The sequence below is a fragment of the Sturnus vulgaris genome, chromosome 3, assembly GCF_052056855.1.
Source record: "Sturnus vulgaris isolate bStuVul1 chromosome 3, bStuVul1.hap1, whole genome shotgun sequence".
NCBI classification, from domain to species: domain Eukaryota; kingdom Metazoa; phylum Chordata; class Aves; order Passeriformes; family Sturnidae; genus Sturnus; species Sturnus vulgaris.
The window spans coordinates 105,577,254-105,591,943 of record NC_142245.1 but is presented as its reverse complement, the minus strand read 5'-3'; the positions used below and the strand labels follow the sequence as shown (position 1 = coordinate 105,591,943).

At 36.6% G+C, this 14,690-nt stretch overlaps 1 protein-coding gene across 9 annotated transcripts in view; it reads left to right on the top strand.

Annotated features, from left to right (window-relative positions):
• Window positions 1-14,690, top strand: part of PUM2 (pumilio RNA binding family member 2) — a 74,157-nt gene that overhangs the window by 29,949 nt on the left and 29,518 nt on the right. For 7 of the 9 annotated variants that reach the window (XM_014894925.2, XM_014894924.2, XM_014894926.2 and 4 more), the window contains 8 exons: window positions 3,848-3,953; window positions 4,235-4,422; window positions 5,065-5,237; window positions 8,206-8,476; window positions 8,757-8,850; window positions 10,786-10,911; window positions 12,088-12,227; window positions 13,907-14,045. In XM_014894925.2, coding sequence (XP_014750411.1) covers window positions 3,848-3,953; window positions 4,235-4,422; window positions 5,065-5,237; window positions 8,206-8,476; window positions 8,757-8,850; window positions 10,786-10,911; window positions 12,088-12,227; window positions 13,907-14,045 — 1,237 coding nt within the window. The remainder of the gene's footprint in view (window positions 1-3,847; window positions 3,954-4,234; window positions 4,423-5,064; window positions 5,238-8,205; window positions 8,477-8,756; window positions 8,851-10,785; window positions 10,912-12,087; window positions 12,228-13,906; window positions 14,046-14,690) is intronic. The other 2 variants (XM_088162459.1, XM_088162458.1) reach the window with 1 other exon arrangement.

Sequence of the window (14,690 nt, the reverse complement as noted above, 5' to 3'; positions counted from 1 at the left end):
TGGGCTGCAGGGTCTTTAGTGTGACCCACTACAACCACACAAAACTTACTGCCAAACAGAACAGAAAACTAAATCTCCTTTTGATGATGTGTGCTGATTTAACTTGCAGGCTGAAAACACACAGAGTTGATTTTAGGAACAGAGTATTCATTTCTAGTGTCAAAACTTCATTCAGAGAAATTCAGCTGAGGTGTTCATTGAGCTCTGTAGGAATAACTTGTGATCTTAAATTTTAAAAAATAATTTAAAAAATTTTAATTCAAGAGACAGTAATGGAGACTGTGCAGTTTCCTATCAGAGAGCTGGCTAGGAGGCAGTGTTAGCATAACTGGTTGTTATCATTTGTGTGTAGTGAAGGGCTTTGTTCATCTGGCAGATACCTAACAGGGATCAGTGCTGATACTGAAAAGGACACACTTTGTGTACATTTGGGAGAGTTTAGTAAGAAATACGACAACTTTCTCCACTGTTTTTACTTATAATTGGATGTATCTTTGTAAAGTTTGTGTCTTACCGCTCTAAATGCGGAGAATGTTGAGGAAAACACATGCTATCAAAGAGTAAAGCACAATGACTTGAAGTATCTGTATTGATTTGAGATGACTTCTAGATGAAGTCTTTCGGTAGAACTGATCAAGCACATTGTTTTTCCTGTCTGCCAAAGAGGAATATGTGTTTTGTTTTTCTGAAAAGTACTTTTTATTTTAATTCCACAATTAAAAGATTTGGCAACTGATAGGGCTGCTTATTTGACAATCCAAGAGTTAATACATTAATTTAAAAAGAGCATAGTGTATGTCATATCCATATGTCTAAATAATAAACCTAAATCAGTGGCTCTCAGGGAGTTGAAATATTGTTAGCTTTGTAAAATTGCATTTATTTATTTATTTGAGAGACTTTCTTGTGTAGAAACTTTATGGAAATCATTTCAGTAAATCTGTTTAATCTTCAGTAGTTTAAATTTAGCCTCTCAGTATGGATGATGCATTGTTTTGTGTTAAAGATACTTTATATTCTTTGTGTACCGAAGTACATGAAGACAAAAAGCAGTTGAATTTATCTGTTTGGAATTTGAGAGTAAGTCGTTTAAAAAAAAAAAAAAAAGGCAAACCTCAAAAATCCAGAACAAACCTTAAAAAACTCTCACGAGCAACAACACCAGCAAAATCTCCCCTGAAACAACTTATACTTTTGCAGTGAGGATTAATGCTTCTTTCTACTAGGGAAAGCTGCCAGTTTTCCCTCTCATACAAATAATATGATTGAGTTTTGTTGTCAAAACCGGTATTACAGTGTGTTCTGCTCTAAATTTGCTTATTTTTCCTAACACTGAGTTGTCTGAACACACCTGTCTGATAGTGGAATTTACTAATTTTAAGGTAAGCATATTTCAGGTAATTCTCATTTTATGACACCCAAGATATTACTAGATCTGTTTTATTCTGACATGGTTGTGTTAGGTGAACACACCTTCACTTAGGTATTTCAAAGCCGTCAGCTGGACACATACTTGAAATTAGACAACATTTAAAGTAAAATGTGATTCTTAAAACCAGGATTTTGTAGATAACATTAAATGCTTGCTTTCTGTTCTACCACTCTCCTATAAAATGAAAATTAAGTGGTGTTGCAAACCTGTTACAAATAGAAAGCTAAAAATGGTGTGCATAGGCAGATCTGGATTTTGTAATCTTCTGCTTTTAGTTGAAATGCAATTGTAGGACTCCATTAGTCTTTTTCCTTGCCTTTGGATGGCTAACATCATCCCTTAAGTCTGGGGTTAGATCATATCCTTCATATCCTGCTGCTCGCAGAGTATATTTGGTTGACACCTGGTGGTGATTCTGCAATGCGTTTTAGAGCGGGCATCTCAGTCAGGGCAGATCACAAACAGCAGCACAGCACCTCTTGCAAACATAACATTCTCCTGTATGTTCTGTTGAGCTTTTGTTTTTGTCATCCTCCCACCTGAATCCTTCTCTGTTAATGAATTTCTGTAAGGAAGCCAGGGATTTGAGGTTAACTAGTCAAACCCCATCATTTCTGATGAGAGCTCTGGGCAGCACAGAAAAGCAACAATCCTTAAGTTTGTCCAGAGGAGCTCTTGTCATCTCTGTTGCAGTGTTAATACTGGGGCCTGCAAGTGGCAATCTTAGCCACCTCGTCTTGAGGCTGTTTGCACAAGTGCTTTCAGTGTCATACTAAGAAATATCTGTCTTTTATACTGACTCCTGTTAGTAGTTTCATCAAGGCTCATACTAACCAGCTATGAAGTTCATAAGGGGTTTTTTAGTCACTTAAGTTTTAGAAGAAGCAAATTTCCAGAATGTACTCATTTATTGCAAGCAGCTTCATCAGATTACATTTGTTTTTTTCTAATTTCACAAAACTTAGAATTCTAAATACAGCATTACATTTTGCAGAATCTGATGGATCTGATGGATTGCGCAGCTTTCTTCTTCCCTACATTTTACAAGTTGTTTTCACTTTAGTTTCTGTTGATGTACCTTGTAAAGTACCTATTCTGTCTGAGAATACAGTTTTTTAGTTATGTGTAGAGAAAATATGACATATAGAGTTTGGCAGTTGTATTTTTACTGATGGGAGAAGGTACAGGAATAAAGCTGTAAAATCAAAGCAAAAAGGATGCTAGTATTTGAGGAATTCTTGTTTGTGTGGTGCTTCTGTCATGTCACACTAAGTCTTTCAGTCCTTGAAGACTGTACAAGAAATGATACTGATCTAACATGACACTTTCTGTTTTACAAGTAGGAATGAAAAGCCATACATCTAAATAACAATGTTGGTATGTGCAACTTCACATATGAATGTCACAGATTTTTAACAGCCCTATGGTCTAAGGGAACTGACTTGCTACCATGTGTGTTAGTCACTTTCTAAAATTTGGGACATGATGCATTTCCAAGTGAAGAGAACTTCACAAATGAACTGCTGCTCTCTCTGGTTATCACAGTATTAGTTAACAGCCAAGCTTTTGAGTCTTTGGCAGGAAAGCCCTGTTAGTTAAAGCTTCTGAGAAGATTGTCTTGATTTAATACAGGGATTAATTTGATTTTCTTTTTTCACAGCTGCTTCTATATTCTGTATTTCTTCCTTATCACTTCAGAATCTCAATCTTGTTTGGGTCCTTTTAGCAACTCCTTTTTACAGCATTAGCTTCAGTAATGGAAAGTAGATTTCAAGGGTTAAGATTTCCTCAGCAATGTGCATTGCATTAGTGAAAGCTGAGTTTTGTATCAGTCCTCAGCATAGGAAAGATGTGGACTTGTTAGAGTGGGTCCAGAGGGGAGGGCACAGTGATCAGAAAGGGTTGGAACACGTCTGCTGGTGCCATGGAGACAGGCTGAGAGAGCTGGGGTGGTTCAGCCTGGAAAAGAAAACTCATTGCAACCTTACAGTGTTTGAAGGGGGCTTACAAAAAAGAGGCAGAGCAAATTTTTACAAGGGCAGATGGTGGTAGAATGAGTGGAAGTGGTTTTTAAATTAAAAGAGGAGAGATTTTTGATTAGCTATAAGGAAGAAATTCTTTACTGTGTGGGTGGTGAAGCACTGGAACAGGTTGTACAGAGAAGTTGTGGCTGTATATCCATGGAAGTGTTCAAGACCAGGTTGGATGAGGCCCTGAGTAATCTGCTCTAGTAAGTGGCAGTCCTGCCCATGGCAGGGAACTGGAATTAGATGATCTTTAAGATCCCTTCCAACACAAACCATTCTATGATTCCATGATGTAAAACTAATTACTTGCATATCCTCTTTAATAGTATTGCTATTTTTGCCCATCTATAAGCATATTTAAGTAAAACCATCATCTTCATTTTAACAGCTTTTACCTGCCAAAAAGTTTTGGGAACCTGATGATTCAGCAAAAGATGGACAAAAAGGGATATTCCTTGGTGACGAGTGGAGAGAGACTGCATGGGGAACTCCTCGTAAGTGATTGTTGTATATGTACTGAAAAAACAGTCATGATTACTGAATGTTATTTCAAAGCAAATTTTAAACTCTATATTAAATTTTATTTTCCTTTCATTTTAGTTGTGAAAATGCATACTGCATCGTGATTGTGTTTCTATAAGACTTTTAGAAACTGTGATTTGGAATTTTTAATTTAATTTATTTTTTGTTATAATATTGCTGTTGTAATGAAATGCAAAAACATTACAAGTGTATTTTTGAAAATACTATCGTTTTATTTATTTGTTTTTAACAGACCATTCTATGTCCCAGCCTATTATGGTACAGAGAAAGCCTGGACAGGGTTTTCATGGAAACAGTGAAGTAAATGCTGTATTGTCTCCACGATCAGAAAGTGGTGGCCTTGGAGTGAGCATGGTAGAATATGTGTTAAGTTCCTCTCCAGCTGATAAATTGGATTCCCGGTTTAGGAAAGGAGCTTTTGTAAGTAATGCAGTGTGTTAAGCTTGCCTGGCTACCTGCTATGGTCTTTGTTACACGATTATATTTTCTATTCTCTCTGTCTGTTTTTATTTTTTAACTCTTTTCTTTAGAAGGAAGTGTGTAGTTTGCTATTTGTCTGTCTTCCTTGGTTGGAGGGGCAGAAGAGGGAAGTGGTTTGGGAATCTTAACTAAATAGCTGTCTTAAATTGCTTTCTAAAAACTGTATTTAAAGGCAGGAAAAAGACTGCAAGTAGCTTAATTTAAAATGTGTGATGAGCCTTATTCTAGATCTTCCTGTTCTATGTTTTCATGCGGATTTGTTTTGTAACTGGATGTTTTAATTGTATAAAATAAACTTTTATCTAATTCAAAGTATTACTGCTTTAACAGCACCGCTATAGTTAAGGTTGAGTTAGCTCTTCCATTATAAATCCATTATAAAGGCATTCCTTTTCACATTTTGGCAGTTATTAATTGCATGTGGTTGAAACTTGATGACCAAGTTACCCACCAAATGCAATTTCATTGACAACAAACTGTTTGTATTGTTTACGTGCACTGTAGTGTAGAATTAGGTCACCTTGTGGTGCTCCTATTGTGTTCTGTTCAATATTCAGAATCAAACAGATTCTTTTTCCTCAGGGCACTAGAGATGCTGAAACAGATGGACCTGAGAAAGGAGATCAGAAAGGCAAAGCTTCTCCATTTGAGGAGGACAAAAACAGAGATCTTAAACAAGGAGATGATGAGGATGTTACTAAAATAAATGGCAGAGGTTTGCCAAATGGAATGGATGCCGATTGCAAAGATTTTAAGTAAGCTTTTAACTGTTTCTCAAGAAGACAAGCATGTCTCTTAAGGGCATTTTTACAGTTCTGGTTTGTGTGTCAGCTTTAAACATTACCAAGCTGCAGACTGATTCTTCCCTCTCAAGTCCTCCCTTTCCCACCGTGCCACATGTTTCTTAGGATGTCATTAATGTGTGTGTCACTTCTCATGAGACAAATTCATCTTAACACAGTAACTATTAAGAGTAAATGGGTACCTTCTGAATGTGGTGAATTAAAGAGGGATGAAAGCTTTAACTCTTTTAATGTCAAACTAAATTTCTTTCTCTCTCTGCTTCTTTTTAATGCTCTTTTGCATCTGAGTGTTCCTGTAGAGAGTTAAGTCCTACAGAATTTTAACTTTCCTTCTGATTTTGCTAGTGATTACCACTAACACAACTAATCATTTCCCCATAAGTCTTTAGAGAAGCCACGTCTTTGACTAAGGTGGAACAATGTATTTTCCTATTCATACAATTAAACGTCACCTATGGAATGGTGTTGTGATTTGGTTGTTTTTGTAGGGAAAAATAGATTGGACCAAGCTCAAGCTTTTGAACAGTGAACTCTTTCTTATATGACAGCACAACCAGTCTGGGTTTTTTTTCTAGTACTAAACTGCATATTAAATTGGGTATTTTTTTAAGGGCTGATCCTTCTTTCTTGAATGACTGCAATGTATTTGTAAGTGTCATACAGAAGAATTAAAAAGATAGAAAACTAGAGTGCTGCTCATAAATTTATGTTAATGTGATGAACATGACCAGATAGTTGTGGTTTCATTAGTTCATTCAAGTATATTAAAATGCATGTTTGAGTGCCATACGTAAGTATTTCCTACCCTTTAAAAAATGTATTTACCTGAGGCTAAGGAGGGATTCTTCAAGTCTGTTTTTCAAGACATATCATTGAAAATAATACAATACCAAGCATACCAGAGAGCTCACATTGGCTCCTTTGGGATGCCTTCTGCAATAAGCACAATAAACAAAGTTACCTTCATTGTTACCTATCACAAATACAGAATAACTTATGTCCTGCTTTTCTTTACCAGTATCTATTTCAATTTTGAAATAGGTGTTTGTAAAGTACCTTCTGTATAATTTAAAGAGAGAAGTTATTAAGAAATACACAAATGCAAAAAAGCATCCAAAGCCAGTAAACCTCTCAAAAAAAAAAAAATTAAGGCCATCTAAATGAAACGGGCCATATAAAGTGGTGGTATAGAGCCCTCCAAACAGAGGTTTATAATTGAAGTATTGACACAACTTTAACTATAGCAACAGAACAGCACCAGAACAGCAACCTGTATTAGCCAACCATAGTATTAACAAAGAAACTTCATCCTGTCCTCCTCCTTGTATTTTTATTGTACTTGTAGTGTTTTTAAACTAAGTATGTACTAAAATAACTGCCTTTTTTCCTTTTGTTCTTCACTTTGTTGATGCTGTATTTCACTTGGGAAAAACAGGGAATAATAAATGGCTTTAAACTCAAGTGTTGAGCAAGACATGGTTGCTTGCTAGGATACTTAGATGGTAAACCAGCATGTTATATACAGTCATCATGAGGTTGCTTGTAACATTAGAAAAACCTCTAGTCAATAAACTCCTTCTTTCTTTGACATATTTTGTCCAGATTAATAAATCATACCATTAACTCCCTAAAAGGTTGATTTCTAGCTGTACAGACTTAAGTGTATTTATCAGCTATTACAGAAGTACTAGTAGATTTCTTCTCACTAGTCATGTACTTCAGTGAGGAGCAGATACTTTGGCTTTGGAGCCCTGAAGAGGAAGCAGAACAGGTAGTACTGAGGCTGGATCTCTGACCTAGAATTAGCAGTACAACAAACTGGTCTGGTACTGTACTGCTGAAATAAACATAGGTTCTTCCTGCAAGATAGCATTTGGTATTTGAGCTCAGTTTTCACAAGTAAAGCAAACTTAACTAGAAGTTTTACATTTCCTGAAAAACAATATATAATCATAAAGTTCTGCCAACACAATAATGCTAGAGGATCATAGATTTTCTCACACAGCTCTTTGCTAGTAGTTAACTTAGATTTTTGCCAGTAAAAATTGATAGTCTAAACAATATGGCTTCCCACAGAGGGTGTGGTACCACTCCAAAACAAAGTATCCTAAATCTAACCAAATAGTGTTAGGTAATCTCTTCAGGATGTTACTCTGTTGACACCTCACTTCATCTGTTTGCCCGTAGGTGTTTATAGGTGTACTAAAAGTCCCCTGTAGTCAGTGGGAATGTGATTAATGCGACCAGTCGGATGAGAGAGTAATTCAGCTTTTATATATAATACTGTGTCTATGTTATTGTATATTTTATTCAGGATTATATTAGGAACACTTTTTCCCACCAATCATCAGTGTAGTATAGTCTGTTAACTGAGCTGTGTAGGAAATGAAATGTATAAGTCACATGCTAGATGAAGTGGTTCATTTTATTCAAGGTAAAAATTATTGCTTGCTTTTCAGATGTCAGAAATGGTTACTATAATGTATGTTTGTCTTTTCCAATTGAAATTTTGCTGTGTGATTCTGTTCTTTGGCATGAAATACCCTTAGCCATTTCTTCTTTTAAGTTTCTCTTCAGTACATTTCACGTCACTACCAAAATACAATAGAGAGACATGCCAAAATTCACAGGTGACCACAATTCACTCAAAACAGCCTCACAAATCAGTTTGTTTTTCTCACAAGTGATTTGAGGGGCTCTACAGTCAGTCTTAAACTTAAAAAAACAAAATTATGCTTTAAACGCATCCTTTATCTTGAGCCATCAGTGCATGCTGGTTGAAAATGTTAAAATTAGTCTGTCGCTTTCCTTTGTAAAGTCTCTTGAGTTCAGAGCTGCTTTAAAAGTAGAAATACTGTACTCTGCCCCTGGACAGCTTTATTTAAGATTGAAGAGTCTGTCTTAAATTTCTCCTGAACAGTCGTACCCCTGGAAGTCGACAAGCCTCCCCAACAGAAGTAGCTGAACGCCTGGGCCCCAATCCCAGCACCACAGAAGGATTGGGTCCACTTCCCAATCCTACAGCCCACAAGCCTCTGGTAGAAGAATTTTCAAATCCAGAAAATCAGAATCTAGATGCCATGGAACAAGTTGGTCTTGATTCTCTACAGTTTGACTATCCTGGCAATCAGGTACAAATGGACTCTTCAGGAGCTACTGTAGGACTTTTTGACTACAATTCTCAGCAGCAGGTTAGTAATGGGCTGTGGCAAAATTATCCTTTAAGTTGATTATCCTCTTAATAATCAGTCATTTCAACATGCACTGCATTGAAACTTATTTTTTCTTAGTCAAGGACAAATAACTGTATAATTAATCTAGAAGAATATTGTTGCATAATTTTCTAGTTTAGTAACTTGCTATTACAGAAGCTTGGTTTAACTTTTTTTTTTCATAAGCAAATTCAAGTATATTATAGCTCTGACTTTTGAAAACTGAAATGCATCTCTTTTTTTTTTGTTCCCCCAATAGCTTTTCCAGAGGACTAATGCTCTGACTGTTCAGCAGTTGACAGCAGCTCAGCAGCAGCAATATGCACTGGCTGCAGCTCAGCAGCCACACATAGGTGAGGTTTCTGTACAATATAGCAAGTGTCCCTTGCAAAAGTGGATGTGTTGGTCTAACAGAATCCTTTCAGTTTACTCAGTCTTCTCATTCAAATAGATACTGATCACTTGGCCCATTGCAGTAGTTCTCATGAAAACTCAGAATGACTGCCTGTGACTGTGCTGTCCTTAGTGGAGGTTTTCTGTTGTAAATTTTCCCCTTTGGACAATTGTATACAAAGAAATAAAACTTGTATTTGCTTCTGTAGCATAGTAGTTAAATGTTGATGGGAGTAAAAGTTTAAAATGCTTACTGCTATAAGCAGTCATTGAAACACTAGCTTTATATACTAAAAACCAATATGCAATTCTAAGATTCTATTGCAGTTTAGTGTTTTTAGTAATCCAGTTAAAGAGTTGTAGAGTATTTGAAATCATACTGTTGCATTTAGTAATCCAGTTAAAGAGTTGTAGAGTATTTGAAATCATACTGTTGCATTTAGTAATCCAGTTAAAGAGTTGTAGAGTATTTGAAATCATACTGTTGCATTGACTAAGTTTTGCACCATTTAAACAGCTCTTTATTCTTGCAGGTACCCTTGTGATAGAGCTAGTTCTTTAGCAGGCATCTTTTCAGTACTTTTACTTCAGTGAGTTAGTTAATTACATGAAGTTATTTGTGTGCTGCAACTCGACAAGAAGCCTTTCTGTCAGTGACAACAGTTTTATCTTCCACTGTGAGGAAGCTGTTGGTGTTTAGGGGAGGGAGGTTGGAACATACATGGAAGCAATTTCTTGTTTAAGGAAGGGAGATAGTCATGGTTTAAAGATTTCCACCCTCTCCAGTTGCACTGGGCTGTTGAGGTGTGTGCACAAATGTCTTTCCTCTGTGAGGAAAAAAAGGATTCTCAGGCAGGCAGAAGTAGGGAGCATCTCCAGTGACTTGTGTCCATGCTCTGTGGCAAATAAGTTTTCCCACCAGCTTGTTTAGGTAGGTTGGGAGGTCTGCTCAGACAGGGATCAGCAGCCTGTAACTGGGATTGAAAAGTGACAGCTCTTTACTGTTATGTAGCTGACAAATACAGGCTGAGAGCTGGAAGGATAGCAGATTAAGATGTTTGTGAGAGTCCACAGGTCCTGTCTTTGACTTCTAAACTTTGGAGAAGCCTCTACTTTGTATGAAGTGCTGAGCACTGACTGAAATTTTCCTCTTTAAAATGCAGCCCCTTCTCCTGTGCATATTAATAGAAATTTATCAGGAAATATTTGGAAGGAGGGACGTAGATTGATGTGCTTTACTTGCTGCAGCAGTTGCTGACTCAGTGTTGGATAAAGTACGTGACCTGACTGACAGGGGAAACTCTGGGTAGCAGTGCTTTGTTTGCTGGAGTTTCTGCAGTTGTCTCCTTCCATTACAATTCCTATATCAAATTAGGATTCTTGGGAAGTAAGATTAGCATCTCATAACTGGTTGTTTAAAAGCTAGGTACCTGACTTAAGCCATCTGGTTAAATCTTAATTGTCAGTGAAGAGAGATTTTTGTCTCTAGCGGATGGTTCATTTCATCTGGCTGATTCACTTCAGACACTAGATGACTTGCCTGCTACAGATTTCCTTGCAAGACTAGTTTAGTTTCAGATAGTTAAAGTTGGGCAAAATAAATTCCACTTTGAACAGTCCCTTCTGTTGAAGAATGGATAGACCCATATGAGGTAAATCTCCTGGGAGCCTGTAGATCCCACAAAACAAAGCTGTTAGGCCTTGGGATTAGTAAGAAAGGAGTGATGAGAAGACACAGAAGTGTTGATTTCTGTAATTATGTACCTGCTCTTAAGAGCTTCCAAAGTACAAGCAGTTCTGATTTTAACAGATAGGCTGTGTGATTTGGGTGGTGTGAATATGATGATGCTTGCTGAGAATGTTGGCTGTAATGAAACTCTTGTTTGTTACTGCAGCAGGCGTATTCTCCGCAGGCTTGGCCCCAGCTGCTTTTGTACCAAACCCATATATTATCAGTGCTGCTCCTCCAGGGACTGACCCATACACTGCAGCTGGATTAGCTGCAGCAGCTACCCTAGCAGGTAACTGAACACTGGAAAATATCTGTCTTTATAATTCCACAGAATGAAAAGTGAAAAAAAGGGAAATCGGTCCTGTTTATTCTCTGCAAATGTAATTCTAGGAAGGAGAGACTTGTAGGAAAATGAATACTGCCATTTTGAAAATCTGTACTAAAAGAGAAAGTATTTCAGTTTGTTATATATGGGTTCCAAGTTTCTCTTGCCACTGGACTTTCATGTACAAAAATTAGGGCTTTTTTTTCTGTTCTAAAAGTGTTTAACCTTAATAGGGTGCATCTAACATTGACAGTATGTATTATTTTCAAAAGATGAGACAGCTAACCTTTCCTCGTATGTTTTTACTCAGTGCATTAATTTTCTAATTCCCTCTTTTCTCATTCCCAGTGAGCATGAGAAAAAAGTTGGTCTCTAGCATGCTAAAAGGCCTATACAACAGAGAAACCCAGGAAAATCTCTTAAAAAGTTAGAGATAGCACTGTGAAACAGCATGACTGAGTATTCAAGTCCCAGCTAGTGCTCAGATTTGAGCATAATATTTAAAAAAATAACTCTTTTTTTTCCATATGGTGTTTCACAGCGAAGGCAGTAGAAAAAGCTAAAAGACATGTATACATAATGGTTTATATGTACAATGCCATGATACAGAGAGATTATTCTTCTACAGGCTCTTCATCAATAGACTGGAAGAGTTAAGTGTGCCCTCTTTGAAGAGCATCATGTATATGCAGAAGAGGCACAGGCAGTAGCTGTGTTTATAAGCAAGGGCATCATACAGAAAGGAGGAATCATAGATCATCAAAGTCTCAGTACATCACTATCAGGAGGATAATTTTTTGTTTATTTTGTGATATTTTGAAATGATCTTTTCTTCCAAACATGAAAACTGATTTTGAGTGTTCTTTGGTACACAGAACATTCTAAATGCTTGAAGGTTTTTCCTTGTCATCTGAGTCTCAAAAGGGTATTCATTTTTTTTTTTATGGAGAAGATATGACTTGGTGTGAATTTTTTAAATTAACACATTTGTATTCATGTGTCATTTTAGCTAATATGGGAATTCTTTCTTTTTAATACCAATTTCTCATCTGAAACTGAGAAGATGGTTCAGTGAGGGATGCTACAAACAGTATTTTAGGCAGCTGCACTAGATGGAATAATCCTGCTTTCTGGTTTTAGGTCCTGCTGTGGTTCCACCTCAGTATTATGGTGTTCCGTGGGGGGTGTATCCAGCCAATTTATTCCAGCAGCAAGCTGCAGCAGCAAATACCACAGCAAATCAGCAAGCAGCTTCCCAGGCACAGCAGGGACAGCAACCGGTATGTTCAGCATCAAAAGCAGAGTGCCTTTCTTTAACATTCCAGTGTGTAAGGGTCAGCTGCTAGAAAATTTTACATAATTCAGATGTTGCATTTTATTGTATAATAAATGAATGTTAAAAACTCTCAATTTCCTTACTGATTGTCACTGTCTCACACCATGTTAAAGTTATTTTACAGCCTCATTTCTTAAGGAAATAGGCTTTTATTAAAAACGGTTCCTTTCTTCAGGTGGCTGTGCTATTATGTGTGTAGGTAATGCTTCCTGTGTAGTAAATTATTGTAAAGTTTAATCTGGAAAACTGACATAATGGGATGAAAAGATTCACTCTGGCAATCTTAGGAGGATATTGTTTCTTTTAAGCTTGGGAAAAAATTGATGTGTGTTTTCGTAAGTTAGCTGGAAGATTGAATGTTACACATTTTTCTGGCCCTTCAAAAGGTAGGGGAAAAAGTAGGGAAATAAAGGTGTTGCCAGTAATTTTGTTGCTTCACAGGAAGGAAGGATTGAAGGATTGCCCAGCTTATTTTTCTGTTACATTATTGTATTACAGTGTCACCATATAATGTTTTTGCCTTGGTAAAGCAAGTGTTACAAGAACTTGTTGAAAATTCCATTTAAGTACTTTTTTAAAAAAATGCTAATTTTCTATTGTTACTTTAGTACATTTTTAAACTATTGTATGAGCTTTCAGTATAAATGAATGGCAATTTTGACAAAGGAAAACCCCAAATTTTAAAATAAATTTATATTTGAATGAATGTAGGCATTTCAAATTTTTTACCAACAGTATGGTTAATTTCAAGGTCATTCTTAGAAATGTAATATAAGAAGTCTAAGATACCATGTAATTCCAGGGGTTTCATCACTGTTTTTATCAGTGGCCTGCATTGGTAACTGAATATGTATTGCCTCTGCAGTGTCTTTTTGTTTTCTTTCTAAAATTAATATCGATTTATGCAAATAACATAAGCAATTCTTTGTAGGAATATATTGTGAATTGTGTTTCTCCCTTATTTTGGACTTGAAAAAGTTGACTTTAACCAACAGAAGTAGAGTAGTTACAACAATTTAGATTGCTTTTCAATCAGATTCCCGAGATTTGCTGTCAGAGCATAATAAAATACGCCTGCGTTGCATGGTGATGGAGTGTTATGTGAATGTTTAAAACATAGCGGGTGCATTATTTACAGCACTGTTGGCAGTGGAGTGTTAATTATTTAGACAAGTTAATACAAGTGCTGAAATTTACATCATTCAATTGCCTGGAAGTAATGTAAACAAATGTGTTTATCAACACATTTGAAAGTCAGGTGTTCAGTTAATAAATAATGTAGATCATAAATTTTATCTCTAAGATAAATTTTATCTTAGAGATAATCTCTTAGAGATTTTCTTCCTTCCTTTATACTCATTACCATTGATGGAACATACCTCAGCCCTACTGTCCAGAGCATGACAGATATTTTATGGTCACGTTTGTCAGCAAAAATGGTATCTACCTTTTATTCTTTATATGTGTATATTCTTGAAACCGACAAGATGCAGTATTCCCAAAATGAAAATCAGGGCTGAGAGGCATCAAATACTTAAAGCAATTGTTTTAGACCCTTATTAACACATAATAGATTGGCTTCCTTACCTATTAAGGAAGGGGTGTTGTGTTGGCCTTTTGCAGGTCCTGCGAGCTGGAGCAACTCAGCGCCCGCTCACTCCCAACCAGGGGCAGCAAGGGCAGCAGGCAGAGTCACTTGCAGCAGCTGCAGCAGCAAATCCAGCTTTGGCTTTTGGTCAGGGTCTTGCTACAGGCATGCCAGGTATGTATGTTATCAGTGGATTAAGAGTCTGACTGAAAGTAACAATATTGGTGTTATTAGGTAACAGATTAACAAAGTCCTGTTACGTTTGTGATAAGATGCTTAGAATTGAGTTCTATCGTTTTTATGTTATTCAGTTGGTTTAAAATACTGGCACAATATTTTTAGAGCGCAATAAATTCCTGTAGCATTTGTTATTTGGAGCATTTTCTCTGTATTTGTTGTTACAAATGTATGCACAAAGAATATCATAGATTTTTGCAAGATAATTTCATACATAATGAAGCAACTACATGCTGTCTTAAGGAGTCGTGTGTTCTATTGTTCCTCTGCAACAGGAGGTATTAAGTGTTGCTAGAATAGCTTTTATTTGGGGCATAATGACATCTAAAATTCAGAATCCCAAATTAATAAATTTAAGATAAAGTTACTGCTTGAGCATATCTGAAAATCACAAAATGCTTGGAAGCACTCCACAGGTTGGAGCCTCAGTTTCTTTCAGTGTGCATGGCTTCTGTCTTCCTGAGGAATGGTTCATGTGTTGGGGAGTGATTAGCTTGAAGTTCGACATCACTTCTAAGTGTTTGGTACAGTTACCTGAACAAGAGCAATTTCAGTATACTTGGCCAATCTTTAGTATGAAAG